Source organism: Trichoderma reesei, assembly GCF_000167675.1.
Source record: "Trichoderma reesei QM6a unplaced genomic scaffold TRIREscaffold_4, whole genome shotgun sequence".
Taxonomy (NCBI): domain Eukaryota; kingdom Fungi; phylum Ascomycota; class Sordariomycetes; order Hypocreales; family Hypocreaceae; genus Trichoderma; species Trichoderma reesei.
Window position 1 is genome coordinate 1,446,190 of NW_006711151.1, and position 18,370 is coordinate 1,464,559.

General features: G+C 40.3%; 3 protein-coding genes across 3 annotated transcripts; all 3 read right to left on the bottom strand.

The window, feature by feature from the left end:
* Window positions 1-1,733: 1,733 nt before the first annotated feature.
* Window positions 1,734-4,931, bottom strand: TRIREDRAFT_105092 (uncharacterized protein; the record flags this gene model as incomplete). The annotated part of the gene is made up of 3 exons (XM_006963420.1): window positions 1,734-1,906; window positions 1,963-3,529; window positions 3,600-4,931. The coding sequence occupies 3 exons, from the start codon at window positions 4,929-4,931 to the stop codon at window positions 1,734-1,736; spliced, it is 3,072 nt and encodes a 1,023-aa protein (XP_006963482.1).
* A 750-nt stretch (window positions 4,932-5,681) lies between these two features.
* On the bottom strand, window positions 5,682-8,421 carry TRIREDRAFT_120807 (glycosyltransferase family 66). Its single transcript, XM_006963421.1, has 5 exons — window positions 8,220-8,421; window positions 8,058-8,081; window positions 7,305-7,979; window positions 6,101-7,232; window positions 5,682-6,040 (listed from the first exon to the last, which is right to left on the bottom strand). Exons 1-5 carry the CDS (start codon window positions 8,347-8,349, stop codon window positions 5,770-5,772), a joined length of 2,232 nt encoding a protein of 743 aa, XP_006963483.1. The 5' UTR covers window positions 8,350-8,421; the 3' UTR covers window positions 5,682-5,769.
* A 658-nt stretch (window positions 8,422-9,079) lies between these two features.
* On the bottom strand, window positions 9,080-9,946 carry TRIREDRAFT_72941 (uncharacterized protein). The gene is made up of 3 exons (XM_006963422.1): window positions 9,844-9,946; window positions 9,524-9,707; window positions 9,080-9,368 (listed from the first exon to the last, which is right to left on the bottom strand). Exons 1-3 carry the CDS (start codon window positions 9,862-9,864, stop codon window positions 9,295-9,297), a joined length of 279 nt encoding a protein of 92 aa, XP_006963484.1. The 5' UTR covers window positions 9,865-9,946; the 3' UTR covers window positions 9,080-9,294.
* Between the last annotated feature and the right edge of the window lie 8,424 nt (window positions 9,947-18,370).

Here is an 18,370-nt window from a genome sequence, read left to right on the forward strand (position 1 = left end):
CGACGCCCCCTCAATGGAGGGGTATCCCCCGGACCAAGATTCTAGCCTGAGTCGCCCGGGGGGAGAGGGGGTTTTTCCAAGCGCCCCCCCCTCTAAAAAAGGAGAGAGGCCCGCGCCCCACGGCGCCCCCCCCTTGGGGGGCCCAGGAAACTGCCTATCAAAGAGGCCCCCTTGACCAGCCAAAAGGGGGTCCTCTAGGGCCTTTTTTTTGGGGGCACAAGGGGGCCCGTTTTTTGGGGAGGGGGGGGGGTCCCCCCCAAAAATCTCTTGGCGCGGGGGGGGGGTTTTTTTTTTCTTTTTCGAAAAAAGGGGTTTTTTTTTTTTTTGACCCACGGCAGGGGATTATTCCCCGCTTTTTTTTTCAAAAGGGGGGGGGGAAGGGGGGGGCCTTTTCTTTTGGGTTTTNACCCCCCCCCCCCCCCCCCCCCCCCCCCCCCCCTCTTTCACTTTTTCCTGCTTTTCTTTTCTTCTTTTCCCCTTGACTTTATTTTTTTGCTATTTATCTGCCTCTTTTTATCTCTGATGTACTTTTGCAAAATTAAAAGACCATGTAAGCAAACGCGCGAGCGAGCAGCATGTCTTTCTATTTTCTTTTTATTTTTCTTTTCTTTTCTCTTATTTTCTTTGACAGATCTATTTGTTCTCTTATTGTCTTTTATTGCCTGTATCTCGCCTTTGGGGAAGAAACGCGCGTTTTGTCATGCGAATTGAATGTATTTTGTGTGTGTCCTTTTGCCTTGTCATCTATTTCCTTGCACTTTGAATTTTCACATTAGATGAACGAAAAAGGGATGCCCGAGTTGGACAATGTATGGATGGATGGATGGATGGATGGATGGAGGATGGAAAGGCTAAAGGAAAGGGGAGCATGGCCCGGGATCTGCGAGGGATGAAAGGACATATCTGGCGACACATTTGACTGTCATGAGCGTTATCGATGCATAACATGGCATATAATACCACATAGGCGTTGCAAAATCCCAAGTTTATTAGACCATTCAGCTAGGTAGTTTGACGCAATCTCAATCACAAAACGAAACAAACAAATCAATCTCTCTGCTCTCTCCTTGACCCTGTCCTTGATGTGTCGACCATCATCCTTTGTGAATAAAAGACCACCTTGCTCAACAAGCCCAGAGCGAACCCTGCCAAGACAGACAATAGTCAAATTCGTTCCTGGCCACATCCCTCCCCCAAACGCATCCGTCGTTAACAACGTGGACCAGTATCGGCATACCAAAACATGCTCGCAGGGCGAGAGCAATGGTATAGCGCTGAGGAGCTCTTTCTTCTCCCATGCCTGACCCTCCAACCAGGTCAAGGTATCAAGATAGAAAGGCCAGAATCCACCAAGACGAGTCGGAATATAAAAGAAATAGAGCGGCGTAACGTACCAAATAAAACAAGAGATGCAAGGAAATAGAGACCAAGGGAAATACCAAACGAGACCGGTGCAAAGGGCGAAATAGAAAGAAATGAACAATGAGGATGGCAACCCAAAGGCAGCCCTGGTCTGTCAGAGACATTGTGCCGAATCCACGTTGAAAGGTTCCATACAAATTAACACAGTAGTTGATCCCACAACAGGCAAAGGGGTTAGTGAAGAAAAGAAAACAACAAAGGGAAAAAGAAAAGAAGAAAAAAAGAAGAAGAAAAAAAGACACAGATACATGGCAGTTGCATAGCAAACCCGGATGGCTATCAATCCCCATCTGGGTCGATATCTCACCGACTTAATCAAGAGATGGCGTGTCAAGGCTGCTGTTGCTGAGATCGTTCTCCTCATCAGAGTCACCGTCCGTTTCAGATCCCGCAACGTGATCCACGTCATCCTGCACAGGTTCAGGAGACGAGCTCTCGGCGGTGTTGGTGGTAGACTTGGGAGAGATCTCGATGCTGTTAAACTCTGAAAACTGTTAGCAAGAGGACGAGATAGGACTGATCATGGCCCAATCAACTCACCAATCAGGTTGGCCTTCTTGGCTGGCGAAGTCTCGGGGGAATCTGGCTCCTCAATGATGGGCTCGGGGATCCAGAACGGCGTCGGCCTGGTTGCCTTTGGCTTTGCGCTTTTATACTCCTGTGTCCACTGGCCCGGGGTGCGGTGAGGCTGAGTACCAAAGGAACAATAGCTGCCTAGGTCCGGAAAGCTTCGTTTGCGAGGTTGGTAATACGGATTGGAACTGGGCTGCGAGTAGTCGCTGTAGTAGCTCTGACTATACTCATCTCGCATAGTATGGCATTCAGGGTCATACGAAGGGGAGAATGTGCTCCAAGGCGATGGCTTCCTGTATGCGGATTCGTATCCGCTGGTTTGCCCTCCCCCGTATGGCGACGAATAACTCCAGCCATTGCTTTGTGAGCCTGGATACGTTTGGGTATATGCGGGCTTTGGAGACTTGTGAGACTCCGGCTCCTCCTTGCTACCCGTATCTCCCGAGCTGCCGCGAGTGGTATGGAGCGGTGGTGGCACTCCTGTAGCCCCCATTCCAATGCCGCCAGAGCCGTAGTTGAAGGTTGAGCGGGCGCCAGGTCGATATCCCGTGAAGCTTTCTGTGCTGGGTGACGCAGTATTGTAATATGCATAGGGGTTATAGTATGATTGATCTCCGGCATTGGACGTAGGAGGCATCCACGAACCCGTGGGGCTGTCCTTGGAAAAGGCTCCCCTGTAGCTTCTCTCCGGGATGGCTTCTTCACTCGATCCGTCTCCTACGACAGGAGGAGATGCTACGCCGTGACACTTTGGATAAAAGCCGTCCGATGACTTGACTGGCGAGGTTCCGTATATGCCCACACGGCTGGGTATAGTGTCTTCGTCTGGTTTGATGTCTTCTTCGACAATCTGTGCATGCGACGAGGCATTGCTCGATGTACGGGAGTCGGAGAGACGAACGTCAACTTTCGACCTGAACTTGACAGACTTGCTTCCGATGGACTGCGCCGAGCTATTGGTGGAAGTATGTCCCTCTGTGGAACCGTCAGATGCCTCCTGGGGACTACCAGGTTTGGCAGCCTTTGTAGAGTGGTGAAGGCGCTCATCCTGAGGCTGCCCTCTGCCAGCGGTAGTCGGGTTGATCTGCTCATCTTCAAAGGGCGGCTTCGTTTCCTGGGTGGGCGACACCACATCCTCGACATAAGGGGGCTGATACTTGGGCGTGGTTGGAGTATCGGGGGAGCTGCAGTATGGGCTGCCGGGGCCCGTCAGCGGGCTCCTCTGCGCGCGCCTGTTGGTTGTTCCGGCATTGCGAACTGGGTAGTACGGAGAGTCGGGCGAAGAGTTCGAGGGGCTCAGCTGGGGACTGCTCGTTGACAGCTTCAGCGGGTGTGGGATCTTCTTGTGGTCTCGAGAGTGGACTCGTTCGCTCGCGTCGCTGTGTGCCGAAAACAACAGGACGTCTGGCTGATGCTCCTCGTCGCTCGTCTCCTGAACAGGTCCAAAGGGACTGGTGGACTTGTTTCTCAGAGAATGATTGCGCGTGGCGCCATCATACGATGCACCGTTCTTGGTGGAACGGTTTCCAGGATTCTGCAGTTCAATCTGTGTTAGTCTCACGCTGAAGCATGTCTCCGCAGGGCAACACAATCAGAGTACTCACGAAGTTGACCATGGAGACGTCAGCAATGGTCTCGGCAGATCGAACTTCCTCAACGCAAGCCGAGCAGTAGTTTGGAAAAGGGCGATCGCCCTCCGAGATTGGATGGTTGTGATGAAACTCCTTCGACCTAGCAGTTCCGCAGCCATAGCAGAAGTGATGCTTCAGGTCTCCATTTTCGACTTTTCCTTCAAAGCAGTCTTCGCAATAATTCATGGAAGGGTTGCCGCCTGGGATGATGGGGTGCTTGTTGTGATAGTCGAGAGAGCGAACAGTGCCGCAGCCAGTACACAAGTGATGGCGAACTCCTCTTTTGTGACTCTTGTCTTGCTTTGTAGCAGCAGCGTGTGGCGGCTGAGAGGCCTTGGGCTTCACATCGTGAGGCACAGAGACGTCCGAAGCCTTTGACTGCTTTCCAGTCTCTATGCCTAGTAGCGAATTCAATTTGGTGTTGAGTTCGGTCTGCAGAGTCGACAAGGTGCTCTTCAAGGCACTGTCCTCTGGATGTTGAGAAAGCTTCATGGAAACTTGGTCGATCTGGTTCTGGATATCCTGGACTTGCTGAGAAGTCAAGCTGGGCGGTTGGGGGGAAGCGTGAGTAGTGGCAGAGGGCTTCGGGGTCGTGGGACGGGGTACATGTTGATGGCCACCAGCAACAGCATCACTGTATACAGGCGAGTAGAAGGGGGCCGGAGGAGGGTACATGGAAACCGCGGGATAAGCAAACACAGGCTGATAGTACTGCTGCGGCTGCGCTCCTCCGCCAATGCCGGGAAGAGGTGGCATGCTGTAAGCGTCTGGAGCAGCAACATTAGCTCCTTGCTGGGTGAAACCGGGGACTGCGCGAGGGAACGTGGCCGAAGCCGGGATGGCGAAGGCGGGAGCAGGAGCCCTGAACGAGGCTGGGCTTGAGGAAGCCCTCTCGCGAGCCTTGGAGCTCTTGGACTCCCGCTTCGACGCTCGTCGCATGGTCGGTGGCTCTTGGTTGGAGGGCTTCGGATGCTCGTTGGGAGACGAAGTTTCAGCGGTGGCTGTTTGTTCCTTGGACTGCTGCTGTTGCTGGCGAGGCTTGAAGAAGTTGCGAGCCTTTGGCGTCTCGTCGGCGTCGGGAGTGTCTGGTCTGGCGATGTTTGGTTGAGAAAGGAGAGAAGCCTCGTCCTCGGAGGCGTCGTACTGGACTCGGACGCCCTGCCTGTGGATCTCATGCTGGGCCACCTCTCTCTCTACACGTTCAAAGTCACGGCGCGTGGGTATATTGAAGGCAAGAGTGAGGAGATCGACTCCATTGTCGTCCGCAGGGTTCTTGCGTCGATTCTTCTTGCTGCCTCCACCCATTGTGCCGGGATTCTGAACAGGCGAAGAGTGGAACGAGGTGGGATTGCAATAGGGGGGATTGTTGATCTGAGAGGGGGGGAATCAATAGGGTATTGTTATCCAGAGGACAAAAAGGAGAGAATAGCGAAACAATTGAATGAATGGGAGAAGAGGTGGTGGTGGAGGTTGACGGATGTGAGAAAGGGAAGCTGGGGGGGAGAGAAGAGGAGTGAGGAGAGGAAGAGGGAAGGTGGGTGGAAAAGTGAGAGAAAAGAGAAAGTGAGAAGAGGAAAAAAAAGTGAGATGAAAGTGAAGTGCGAGTCACTTGGGATGAAACGCGTGACTGGCAGGAATTTGCTGTGCTGTGGGAGCGACTTTGTGTGCCAGCTGGCGAGCCCCTTCCGCTTGTGCCCTCGCAGCTGTCACGACTGTCACCACCAGCCCCGGCTTTTTAACTGGTGAAAGTTGACAGTATCAAATCTCGAAAGATTGCGCAGCCAAGGATTGGATGGAAAAGACTAGCGACAATCTGACGGTCCTCGTCTGCTTGATCAAATATGCCTCGAGACGTGATACAGCAAAATAGGGGTAAGCCATATGTGAGTAGGGAGGGGGGATCCCCGAGGTTTAGATACGTGGAACGGGACTACAATATCAGCTTTTGTCTTGCACATCAAATGTCACAAAAAGACGAAATGGCACCTCGGCCTTTATCTCTTCAGACATTGATCATTGATATACACTCTAGACTAGCTGTTGCCTAGATAATACGGGAGCACCCGAGCCCAAAGTTCTCGTTTTGTTTTGACCTCTGTAAGCCTCCTCAGATTCCTCTCCCTGAATCACACATTGCGTCTCTTCAATCCACGCGAAGCACACGGGCGCCCCTCTTCTTGGTGGGCTTCTTCTTCTTCTGGCCGCGCTCAAAGGCTGCGGCATTGGCATGGTCACGACCAATGTTGTCGAGGTCCTTGACCTTGTAGATGCGAATGATCCAGTTCTCGCTGGTGAACGCCTCCTCAATCGTGTTGAGAACGGGCCCTTGGTCTGGAATTCGGACGCCACGAACTCTATCAGCGGCCTGTCCAGCAGGGAATAGAGAGGCATAGTTGTAGTACGACATTTTGTACCTGAAAAGCCTTTGTTAGCCATCAAGTCCCACCGCTTCTGTGATAAGAATGTCCACTTACATCAAGCTGTTCTTCATGGTCTCAGTAGCACCTTCATCGACACGGTACTCTCCCTGAGCAGTAAAGAAGTCTCGCTCCTTGACCTCCTCGGGCCAAATACCTTCAGCGATGCGGACCATCCACAAGAACTTGTTGATATCGTCGCCAGAGTAGCCCAAGAGACCGCCGAATACAACGAGGATATAGTCCACTTCGTGCTGCCTCATGATGGGGTAGCTGACCTCTTCTCGTGAGCTCATTGCCTTGCCAACGGTAGCAATGTGGGTGTTGTTCCAGGTGTTGTTGTCGACCAGCGTAGGGCGGTCGGCCATTCCACCGATCTGGTAGCCGTAGTCCCACCAGGACATGATCTTGGCGTCCTCCTTGGTGTTTTGGCGCAGCCACTGGTAAGCCTCTCGATAATCGTCAATGATGTGCTGACTTCCATCCGGCATACGGCTGGCAAGGACCACTGAGGGCGAGGAGTAGGCGTTTGAAGTGACCCAGGTGCAGTGAGAGACAAACATCAGGAGGTAGACGAGCATCGAGCCGGACACCATCACCTTGGTGAGGTTGCTGTAGATGCCGACAGTGGGCTTGTCGCTTCCGCGGAGACCGCCCTTTGCCTTCTTTGGCGCCTCCTGCTCCTCCGCGGCGGGAGCAGGCGTCCTCCAGGAGAGGTAGGTGTCGAGAATCTGAGAGGCTGCCATGGCGGCGGCGACACAGACGACGGGCGTGAGCGTGAGCATCAGGCGCACCATGACGCCGGCGAAGTAGCTTCCGAAGAGGGCATACACAACGACGAAGACATGCTCGTCCTTGAGATCCTGGAAGCACAGATAGACACCGGCGGGGAAGAGCCAGATGAGGAAGTTCAAGTCGAAGAAGAAGGACGGCCAGGCGGTGGGCTGATGCTCGGAGACGGAGGCGATGATGGGAATGTGGATCTTAGCATAGCCGGTGTCCCACAGCGAGTAGAAGCGCCCGCTCCAGGGAGCAATGTAGCCCAGAGAAGTGAGGGCGACGAGACCAAGCAGACCCAATCCAAAGGTCGCCACGAGGATCGTGACAAGGAACGTCTGGAACTGGCGCCCAGAAATGGCAGATCGCACGTATTGGATGAAGCCAATGAGCTGGATGAAGCCAAAGATGCCTTTGGGGGGGAATCAAATGTTAGTCATACAAGTGTTGACGTCCGCGTCACAGATAATGGGATGTATCATACCGAGAGCGGGCATGTGCTCGCTGGTCTTGATGGGCAAGAAGCCGACAAAGGGAATCTGCATGCTGGCCAATGTTCCCAGAGCGTACCAGGTGGTGTAGCTGACATAGAGACGAGTGCTGTAGCGACCCATGCAGATCAGGACCAGAGCATGGACGGGCAGCAGACAGGTAATGAAGGCATATCCACCCCACGATGCCACCATGTATCCGTAGAAGAGGGCGCAGAGGGCGCCCCACAGCATGGAACCCAGCTTGAGGGCCTTGATCCACAGGTAAAAGGTGAAGACGAGGAGGAAGATGGCAATGGCCTCGTTATCGTAGCTGCCGGCGACGGATCGCGAGATGTAGCCCGGCGCAATGCCCATGAAGACGGCAGCCAGGAGACCCGCAGATGGCGACGTCGTCATTTCGTTGGTCAGAAGGTATGTGGCAAACGCGGTCAGGCCTGAGCAGGCCGGCGCAAGCAGGACGCAGATGTTGCGGATGTCGACGGGGACCGTCAGCGTTCGCAGGGCGTGGTAGATGGCGCCGCTGGTGACCATGAGGCCCGGATACAGGGTGCCTCCGGTGACTCGGCCGAGGGGATGCCATGTTCGGTCGTCGAACCAGTCCCAGAACTTGTGGAAGCCATTTGCGACAAGGTACTTTGTTGCGCGGAAGTTGAACCAGGGATCGACTAGATGGTTGTTGTTTGTTAGTCTGGGGCGTCTTGGACCGAACCATGGGACATGTATGGTGGGTGTATGTCACCAACATTCGTGGATAATGCTTTCAAATCCTGCAAGAAGAGGCTGTTAGCAGGCTTGTCTAGAGTCTGGGGACGATGCCGGCTGCGATTGGGCGGCTGCAATGGGCTGACATCGCAGCATCGCATCGCCAGGCAGTCTGGCAGCCTGGCTTGGAGCAAACAGCTTACGTATAACGGAGAAGAGACGGCTGGAGATGGCTGCGGCGGCAATGAAGCACAGGATGACGACCCGGAGCAGCGTCCGCGTGCTTTCGGTGGTGTAGCCTACGGCGGGCCCTTGGGGGGATTTTGCCGCCATGGTGGCTACTGGTGTCGACGGTGAATCTCCTGGGGAGGTTGGATGGAGATTCTGCGAACTGACCCTCAGACGCCGCGCTGCAGTTGCTTCTGGTGAGGACAGCTTGGAGCTTAAGGCGCTACAGTATGTCAAGAAGGCTGTGGGGCAAGCGCCGGAGGCCGGTGTTTTCCCGGGGCGGTAGTACCTGCACCTGTCTCAACTGGACGTTATCAAGTACCTAAGGTACAACTAGCAGTAAGGTAGTACTTATCAATCGCACACGATGTCTTGGAGCTTCATGCGCCAATTGAAAAAGTGGAAACGGCTTGAGTGAGAGTTGAAGCTGTTTGAAGCTGCCTCGACTGCAGTGTCACGACGTAGCTGGATTTGTAAAGAGAAGAGAGGACTTGATCATCTTGTGCCTTGATGCAGCTCGATTAGGTATAGTAGGTTGCTCAAGAGAAAGAAAAAGTGACAACATCCGTTAATTGGTGCGAAAGTACCTACCAAATATCGTGCCACCTCGTTGATATCTCTCTCAGTTCGGCTACCTCGCCTCGATGATACCATCTGCCATCTTCGGCGTCGCAAGACTTCTCTCATATCCACCAAGCAATCGTCACTTGATAGGTTCACAATTGCTTCATAACAGTCTCTCGATTGTTGTGTTGCTTTTGTTTTTGATTTTGAAACGTCTAATTGCGCATATTTTTACATGGTACAGCTCACCAAAAACAAAAAGAAAAAAATAAAAGACCCCAGAAAACCTCTATGCAGCGGCGCCATGTGTAGTTTCAGATATACACTGCCTTTGCAGTCTGTGGTGTCTCATTACGCCTCTCACGGCTTTTTTTGCGTCTCCAAGACGACCAGATTTTGTTCGCCCCAATGCCACCCTCACTCGCTCTTTCAGCATGCATCTCTGCTTTGCTCAACCCTCCTCCATCAGCCCTCGCTTTGGTTCGGTCAAGGGTTCTCCTTGGAGATCTTTAGTAGGTATTTCTCGAGGTCAAACTCCGGGCTGTTGACATCCAGGGCGGCTGTTCCAGAGTTAGCTTTGCTGGTCGACATCCAAACATGCGCATCCCCTATCTCCACCCCCTCCATCCCCGTGGGCCTGCCGCAACAACCCCGCGGGAGTCAGAGGAGACAAGAGACTGGTGCCATGCCACCCCCTTCTCGAATATATGCGTACCATCGTTGTCTGATGCTGCGGCCGGGGCCTTCTTCTTCGCGTACTCGGCCTTGGCCTGCTCTATCAGCTTCTGCTTCTGCTCGTACTCGTGCTGCGCGTGCTGAGCTCGCTGTGTCGCAGTGATTGTGCGCTGGTGGGAGAAGCCGTAGAAGACGCCAAAGGCGAGGGCGGACCACCGGAGGACCTGGAATTCACACTTCTATCAGCCTTGCGTCGCCAAGGAAGGGCCAATTGCACGCGGGCGTCGCAGGGCCGGGGCCGATGCGGGACGGCTGCGGTTGGGCACTGCGAGGGTTAAGACTGCAAATGCAGCAACGTACGTTGACTCCCGTTGACGACATTGTGAAAATCGCACGTCGCGCGGCTGCTGCAGGCAGAAATCGGGGAGAGCGAGCGGATCTGGGGGGGTCGACAATGGCCGTCGAGGAACCCTGGCGAAAGAGGTCGAGGGAATTGTTGCGTCGGCTGGGACTGGGACTGGGACTGGGACTGGGATGAAGATTTGAAAATGTCCTCGGGAAAAGTCGCACCTCAGTTTTTCCAGGCCCGGACGGCCGCTGCTTGGCCCGGCTCCAGAGCCTTTGCAGTGGCTCCAGCACTCAACTGGCTTAGGTTAGGCCTAAGCAACTAAGGTAGCCAGGCCGCTGCAGTCACGTGCTTCCAGCGCCTGGGTCCAGCTGTGCGTTAGTACCTAGTAGGTAGTTGGGTTGTTGGTGGGCGAGGTGGCCGATAATATAGCATGTGTCACGTGACACATCCATATATAGAGTCCTACAGGGGACAGCAGATAGTAATAGAAGCAAGCTTTATTACTAGACTAACGCTATAACTAGTAGCAATTAGATATCTAATTAAACGGCTATAAAATAAATTTTTAATCACTAGCGTTAGCATATGCATAACAGGCACCAGGATAATAATTATTTAAAAATTAATCTTATATAATAAGCAACAGCTAACAGTAATATAATAATGCCATAGCCTCCGCTGCCTTAAACAGGCTCTAAATCTTAATAAATTAACTATAAAACTTTATTACTACTAGCTATTTAAATAATGCTATTCTCTCCTAGGCTAACAGGCTTATACTTAATAAATTTTATTACTAATTCTACCTTAATATAATAAATATTTATAACTACCCCTTTATATAGCTAGAAAACACTTACAGCTTTAACACCTTTATATACTAATAGCATACCTGCATCTCCTAATTAATGCCTAACTTTATCTTACTAAAATATATAAAAGATACTAAACATGCGTTTAGTATAAAAATAAACACTATAAATAATAACCTTATATTACTAATCCTTTATCTTTTTAATGCATATATTATTAATACACTTATACGCCTGCTAAATATATTTAATATAGCTAACCCTCTTACTAAAAACGCTAATATAGCTAACCCTCCTGCTAAAAACGCTAGCTTATAAAACACTCCTGCCCTAAATAATACCCTAATATTTACAGAAGTTCCCTAATAAAATAAAAAGGCAGTTATAATTAGCATAATGCTAATCCTAAATAATATATAAAACCTAACTATCCCCTTAACACTAGACTTTACCCTCCCTTAACTATCCTCTTTATAAAGCAGCTTCCCCTTTATCTTTAACACTTTAATATGCATCCTTAGTAACTAGCTATATAGACCTAAGTCTATAAATAGTACTAATAATAATAATATAGCTAATAAACTAGGCTAAGGGGAATAGAACCTTAATAACTAAAACCTACTAAAAATTAACCTAAATGCACCTATAATAATAGTAAATATTGCTATACTTTAAGCCTATATAATGCAGAGCCTTTAATACTAATAATTAGTAACACTGCCTATAATAACCTCTTAGCCTCTCTGCCTGCAAGACATTAGGTACTTTAACCTAAATGCAACTAACTTAACTAGCATTAGAATTATCTTTAGTAAAGACACAGTCTATATATATATATACTCCTTTACTAACAGGCTTAAACACCTTGCGTTTATATAAGGTAAAGCAACAGTCTGCAAAATATAGACTGCATGCCTTTATAGCAGTGCACTTATTTAATATATATAATACCTATCTAATATAAATAAAGCCCTTTTATAAATAGTAATAGTTAATGCAATCTATTAAAAACTTATTAATAGATTTAAGGAACCTATAGCTAATGCACTAGACTAGGTTAAGAATATAAAGTATACCCTGCTTAATGCCTTTTATAAAAGAGATATATATATATTTATTTATAACTTACTATAAGATATAAAGTTAGCTAACTTTAGTAATTAAGAATAGCTTACTATAATTTACTAAGCATTTAATACCTTTATTTAAGCTATACTCCCCCCTCTATTTAATAATACTACTATAAACAGTTTTCTTACCTAGCTGTAAAATAAAAAGAACACTATATGCACTATAATAAATAAATGCTTTTAAAGGATAGACCTTAAAAAACAGTTAAATACACCTTATAATAGTTTCTGCAAATAGTATAAAGGCTGCAGATAAAGTAACTAGTAATAAAAAGGATATTATAATAATTATAATTAATAAGTAAATAACCTACCTTTATAAAATAATTAATAATAATAGTAACTATAAATATTTTAATAAGGAGGATATAATATAAATAGCAAATAGGGAAATAACTAATAAATAATACTAGGATAGCTGCTATAAAATATCTAGTAATAAGGCTAGCCTTAATAACTTATAAACTAGGGACTAAACCTATTTTATTAAATACTATAGACCCTAGTTAACTACCTAGCCTATAGAAATTTTAAAGGTTTTAGGCTATACTGCCTATATACTAGTTATATATTTTTTAAATAATATAATAAATACCTAGATAAGATATATAACTAATACTAAGATAAATACTTTAAGAAACTAGGCACTAGTTACTTTAAAGATACTACTAGGCAGGGGTATAACTATAATAAAAACTAATATAGTAATGCCTACTATAGCATACTAATATAGCCTAAATAACCTAACTTTAAAAGCAGATAGCATAATAATAAATAAATATTAAATATAGCGCTTATATAAAACGCCTACTTTATTATACTAGTAACAGAGACCTTAAAAACCTATAGAATATATAAAAACACCTTCCCTTTAAATAACACCCTTTTTACTTATTTTAAGGAGGACTACTAAATAGCTAGAAATAAATATAGCTAGAATAAAACCTTAACTTACCCTTAATAAACCTAAATAGCTACCCCCTTAATATAAAAGAATACTTATTACTCCTTTTTTACTTATAATAATAATAATAAGAGAAATAGTATAGCTAATATTATGCCTACTAGAATTATACTAAATAAAATACTATAAATTATCTTTAATACTAATAATATAGAACTAGGCATAGGCTTTACATTTTAAATATAAATATACCTTAAGCTATAAATTACACCTAACCTAGACTATTTAACAGTATAATAGACAGTATATGCTAATATAGGCTGCTTAATCTTACTAGTTAACTGCATCTAGTTAGTAAAACACTACCTTTATATAAAAATATAAATAAAAAGCAGACTAGTTATAGTTAGGGGAATTTAAAATAACTTATATATATTTAATAAGTATGTTTTACTACTATTCTATTTCTAAAGCAAGATATCTAATAGTAATATAATAAGCACCTTTATTTAAAAAGTTACTATTATTAACAGGCTTTAAGCTAATATACTAATTAGTATTAATATCCTATAACTTAAGAAGTTTAATATTAGCCTAAGTATAGGCTATACTATTATTAAAACCTATTAAAACCTTTAAATATTTATATTAGTGTGGATAAATTAAAGGCCTAAAAAGCATAAGGTCTAAGCTATAGAAATTATAGTAATCCTTATAAACACTATATAAAAAGTTACTATTAAATATAAAGCATAGCCTAAGATAAACTATATCTTTAACTTAAGAATAACTTTAGTCTTTAAATTATATGCAGGCATTATTAATGCTAATATACACTATATATAGGTTAAGAACTTATTAAATAAACCACAGACGCTTTATATAAAACAGCTTTTAGGATACTTATATAGTATTAACCCTAATGCTTAAAGTTATTAAGTTAAATATATTACTTTAAAATATATAGATTTTACTATAAAGGAAACTACTAGGCCTAAGTAACACTTCCTCTTTACTAATAACCTCCTTAAGCTTTATATTAAGATATATAAAAACAGTATTTAGGTTTATAATATAAACTTAAACTAAGTAAATGCCTTTAAGGAACTAGTTAATTAACATGCTGCGCTATTTAAAAATATAGGATTTATTAATTACTTACTAAAAGAGTTTATATATATATACCTATAACTAGACTAGCATTAGTTTATGCTAAGAAAATATAAAGTATATCTTACAGGCCTAAATAACTACAGCATAATTAAAAAATAAATTAAAAAACTCTATAATACTAATAAAATGCATTATATAATAAAATAGGTGCTATTTATATTCCTAGTCTTTATTATTTAGTAAGGAATAGATAAGAAATATAAAGGATAAATAGTTATTAACCTCTAACTACTTAATAATATAACACTTTTTAATATATACCTTATTATATAATAGGAAGATATAATAGTAAAAATAGCTAACACTAGATATATTATAGTAATTAATACTATATCTTTTTATTATTAATAATGCTTATACCTTAACTTAAAATAGGCATTTACTATTATAATATATATTAGGCAATACACTTTTAATATTCCTATAATAAGATATAAAGGATTAAACGCATATATTTAATGCTGCATTAATAACATCCTGTATAAAATAGCAGGATGCGCCTATTATAATAATATTATAATTACCTTTAAGGACTTTTAAATATATCTGTAAGATTTAGAAAAGGTTTTCTTTAAGCTATAAGATAATAATATTATTATAAGACTAATAAAATCCTATATTAAATACCTAGTGAATATTATATTAGGTAAACTAGTTAATAGCTTTAGCATAATAACTAGTGCAGAAAAATTAGCAGCTATATATAACCTAGCATTCCTTAAAAACCTTAAGGCATTAGAATATTTTCTTAAATTTACTAAATTGCTTTAATATAATATACTAAAATATATAATAATTATTAAGCCACTTTAAGTAAAGAAGACAGCGCTACTAAAAATAGCTAACTTAGCGCTAGAATTTAAATATATAAATATAAAATAACCCCTAAAAATAAGAAAATAATTAAAGGCAGTAAGATAAGCCTAGGCTAAGAGAATTAACTTAATTACTTTAATAGCTGCTAAGATTAACTTCTTTAATACTATTAAAGCAGCCCTTACTATATATATAGCCCTTATCTTCTTTTTAGCAGACTAATAGCTTTTTATTAACTTTAATATATTATAAAAAGGCATTAGTATTATAGTATACTATATTAAGGAAGACGCTATACTAAAAATAATAATAAATAAAAAGATAGTAAAATACCTTTTTATAAATACAGTCTAGCCTATATATTTTTTATTAAAAGTGCTTAACACTAAGAAGAGATAATACTAGTTTATAAAATCTAAAATAGTAGGATATATATAAATACTTAAGAAAATAAAACACTAGATAAATATAATAGCTTAACTACTTATTATTAGCTTTACTAACTATTACTTACTTCTTAATATATAATAATATATTAATATTTTTAATATAGTAAGTTAAGTATTAGTAAATAAAAAGCTTATTTATGCACTTAAATTCGCTAGTTAATTTAATATCTGCCTCTTATATAAATTAAGAAAAGAACACTATATCCTTAACACGCTAAGCTAATTAAAAACTATTAAAAAACTATTAATAGGCAATAAGGAGGCTAAACTTAATAATCTGCTATATATATAACCTAAAGACTAAATAAATATACTATATGGGCTTCTTAGCAATGCCTAATATTAGGCCACTAGCAGATATAGCATTCTTAAACAGCTAATTATAACCTATGCTAAAAGCTATAATATACCTTATTAGCATATTAATAAAATTTAAAATAAAACTTAAATAAGAATATATAATAAACCTAATATAAAAACATATTATAAAAGTAATTTAGGATAATAACTAGCTTTTAAAAAATAACAGAGCCTCTTTACTATTTTATTAAAAAGACAGTCTTTTTTAAAAAGAAACCCTTAGTATACTATTTAAATTATGCATTCTATAAGACTATAAATATAATATCTTTAATATTATATATATAGGTAACTATAGCAGGTATAATAAACTTAGTAATATTATTAAGATATTTTGCATTTATAAAGGTCTATAAAAACTCTAAAAATACTTATAAAAATGCAGTATTTATAAGGTATATTAAAAATAATATTATTAAGCTTATAAAAACCTTTAGCTAATACTTCTACTACTATCCCCCTACTATATAATTATAATTAACTTCCTACTTACCTTACTGCTATTAAAAAATAAAAATAATGCTTTACTAGTAATAGTAAATAAATTTAATAAGGAAGTTATCCTTAAACCTATAAAAAAGACTAATACTATACTTAAGATTACAGACAGCCTAGTAGTTTAGCTTTTAAATATAAATTAGGGAATACTATAAATTATTATATTAAACTAAGATCTTAAATTTCTATTAGTAATTTAAACAGCCTTATAAAAAGCCTTTAGGATAATACTTTTATATAGCATAGCCTACTACCCTTAAACTAATAGTTAATTAAAATATATAATATAGTAGGTAGCATTAGCTATATATGTTTTTATTATAGGCCTATATAACCTAGCTAACTAAGAATAAATAGTACTATATATTTAATTTAGTATTAATAATATAAAATCCGCTATTATTAAACTATTACTAAATAAAATTATTAAGGGATTTATACTAAATAATATATTAACTATTATTAGTAATAAGCCTGTAGAACTTCTTAACCTGCTAAAAATAAAACTATTAGTGCATAATATAATATTTATAGCAGCAGTTATAATAAAGGATTATTATAACTAATAATATATAACTAAGTTCTTTTAAGTTAATAATAAGGTATATCTGCACCTTAATAAAGAATATAAAATACCTGCTATAATATTACCTAAATATAGCCTATAGTTTACTAGCCTTTTTAAAGTTATTAAATGCATTAGATAATTAGCATATTAACTTAATATCTTATTCTAATAGTATATACACCCTATTATCTTTATTAACTATCTTAAGCCAGCATCTGCTAACACCTTATTTAAAAAAGCAGATAATGCTATATAGACTCCTTTAATACCTATTTACATAACAGATACTATATTTAATAGCATTATTAAAGAATGTTAAATTAATAGTAAAATATAATACCTTATACATATTATTAGGCTGCTAGCTATAAATAGTTAATAGCTAATAGCTATAAAATTAAGTAATAATATAGTAAAACTACTTTATAATTAGTATAAATAAAAATACTTATTACTACTAGTTATTAATACTAGTAATAATATTTAAATAAAAAAAAAAAAAAAAAAAAAAAAAAAAAAAAAAAAAAAAAAAAAAGTAAGAAAATTATAAAAAAACTATAAGAAAATTATAAAATAATTATAAAATAATACTACTTACTATAACTTAACTAAAAAACATTTAAAATATAAACTACCTACTTTTATATAACTCTCTGCCTATATAATACTAAAATACTAAGAGAGCCTAAAGGCCTTTAAGACTATACTACACTATATAAAAAAGAAATAAAAAAGATTATTACTAAGCTCTTTATAATTTAATAATAAAAAGTAAAAAAACCACCTACTACTAATTATAAAAGAAAGCCTTATAAAGATTAAAGCTTAATATTATAAAGTGTTTAGTAATAATAATAAGACATAGGTCACTATATTTTATAAAATATTAACCTTTTTTAAACCCTTTATATATTTATTAAATAAATATAAAGACAAACCCTTAATAACTAGCGCTAAGAAGGCCTTAATAGCTAACTCTTTATATAAACACTAATAATAGAAATTAGTAAAAATAAAGCAGGACCCCTTAACTATAAGCTAATAAGGTAATAAATATAGCACTTAAAATAATAAACAGGCTAATAAATAATATAATAAGTCTAATACCTAAGAATATAAATAAATGCATAGTAATAATAATTTAAAAATAACCTTTACTAGCTTCTATATATCTTATAAAGAAAAGGATAAAGATATTAATATTAATACCCCTAAGTCCCCTAGCATTAATATTAACACCCCTAAGTCCCCTAGCATTAATATTAACACCCCTAAGTCCCCTAGCGTTAATATTAACACCCCTAAGTCCCCTAGTGCTAAAGTTAATATAACTAAGTCCCCTAGTTTTAAAGCTAATACCCTTAAGCCCCTTAAGACTAATAATATAAATAATAGCATCCTTAATCTAGACTCTATCTTTATTATAAATAGGGACCTTAATTTAGTAATAATAGCAGTTAAACTTATAATAACTAAGGCCCTTAAATAAGACTACCTTATATAAACTGCATAATAGCATAAATAGTTTTACTATATTACACTAGTATAAAATATTATAATTAACCTAAGCACTTGCACTATTAGCAGTAATAGGGTTTATAAGAATGCCACAGCTATACTAAACTAGATATTAGTCTAGATATTATACATTATATTTAGACTATAGGCAGTAATATAATAAGCATACTTTAAAAAAGTTACTAAGAGATTCCTAGCTATGCATTAGTTTAGCTTATTAGCTATAATCCTACTAAATGCAAAATATATTATTAAGTTTAATATAGACTAGATGCTACTATAACTGTATAAAGAAAAAATCACTTAAGGC

Coding starts and splice junctions, on each gene's coding strand:
- TRIREDRAFT_72941 (XM_006963422.1), bottom strand. CDS start 9,864: ATGTCGTCAACGGGAGTCAAC. Junction 9,708..9,843: donor TGTCGTCAACGGGAGTCAAC/GTACGTTGCTGC, acceptor TGTGAATTCCAG/GTCCTCCGGTGGTCCGCCCT. Junction 9,369..9,523: donor CGCAGCATCAGACAACGATG/GTACGCATATAT, acceptor ACTCTGGAACAG/CCGCCCTGGATGTCAACAGC.
- TRIREDRAFT_120807 (XM_006963421.1), bottom strand. CDS start 8,349: ATGGCGGCAAAATCCCCCCAAGGGCCCGCCGTAGGCTACACCACCGAA. Junction 8,082..8,219: donor CCGTCTCTTCTCCGTTATAC/GTAAGCTGTTTG, acceptor CTCTTCTTGCAG/GATTTGAAAGCATTATCCAC. Junction 7,233..7,304: donor CGAGCACATGCCCGCTCTCG/GTATGATACATC, acceptor TCCCCCCCAAAG/GCATCTTTGGCTTCATCCAG.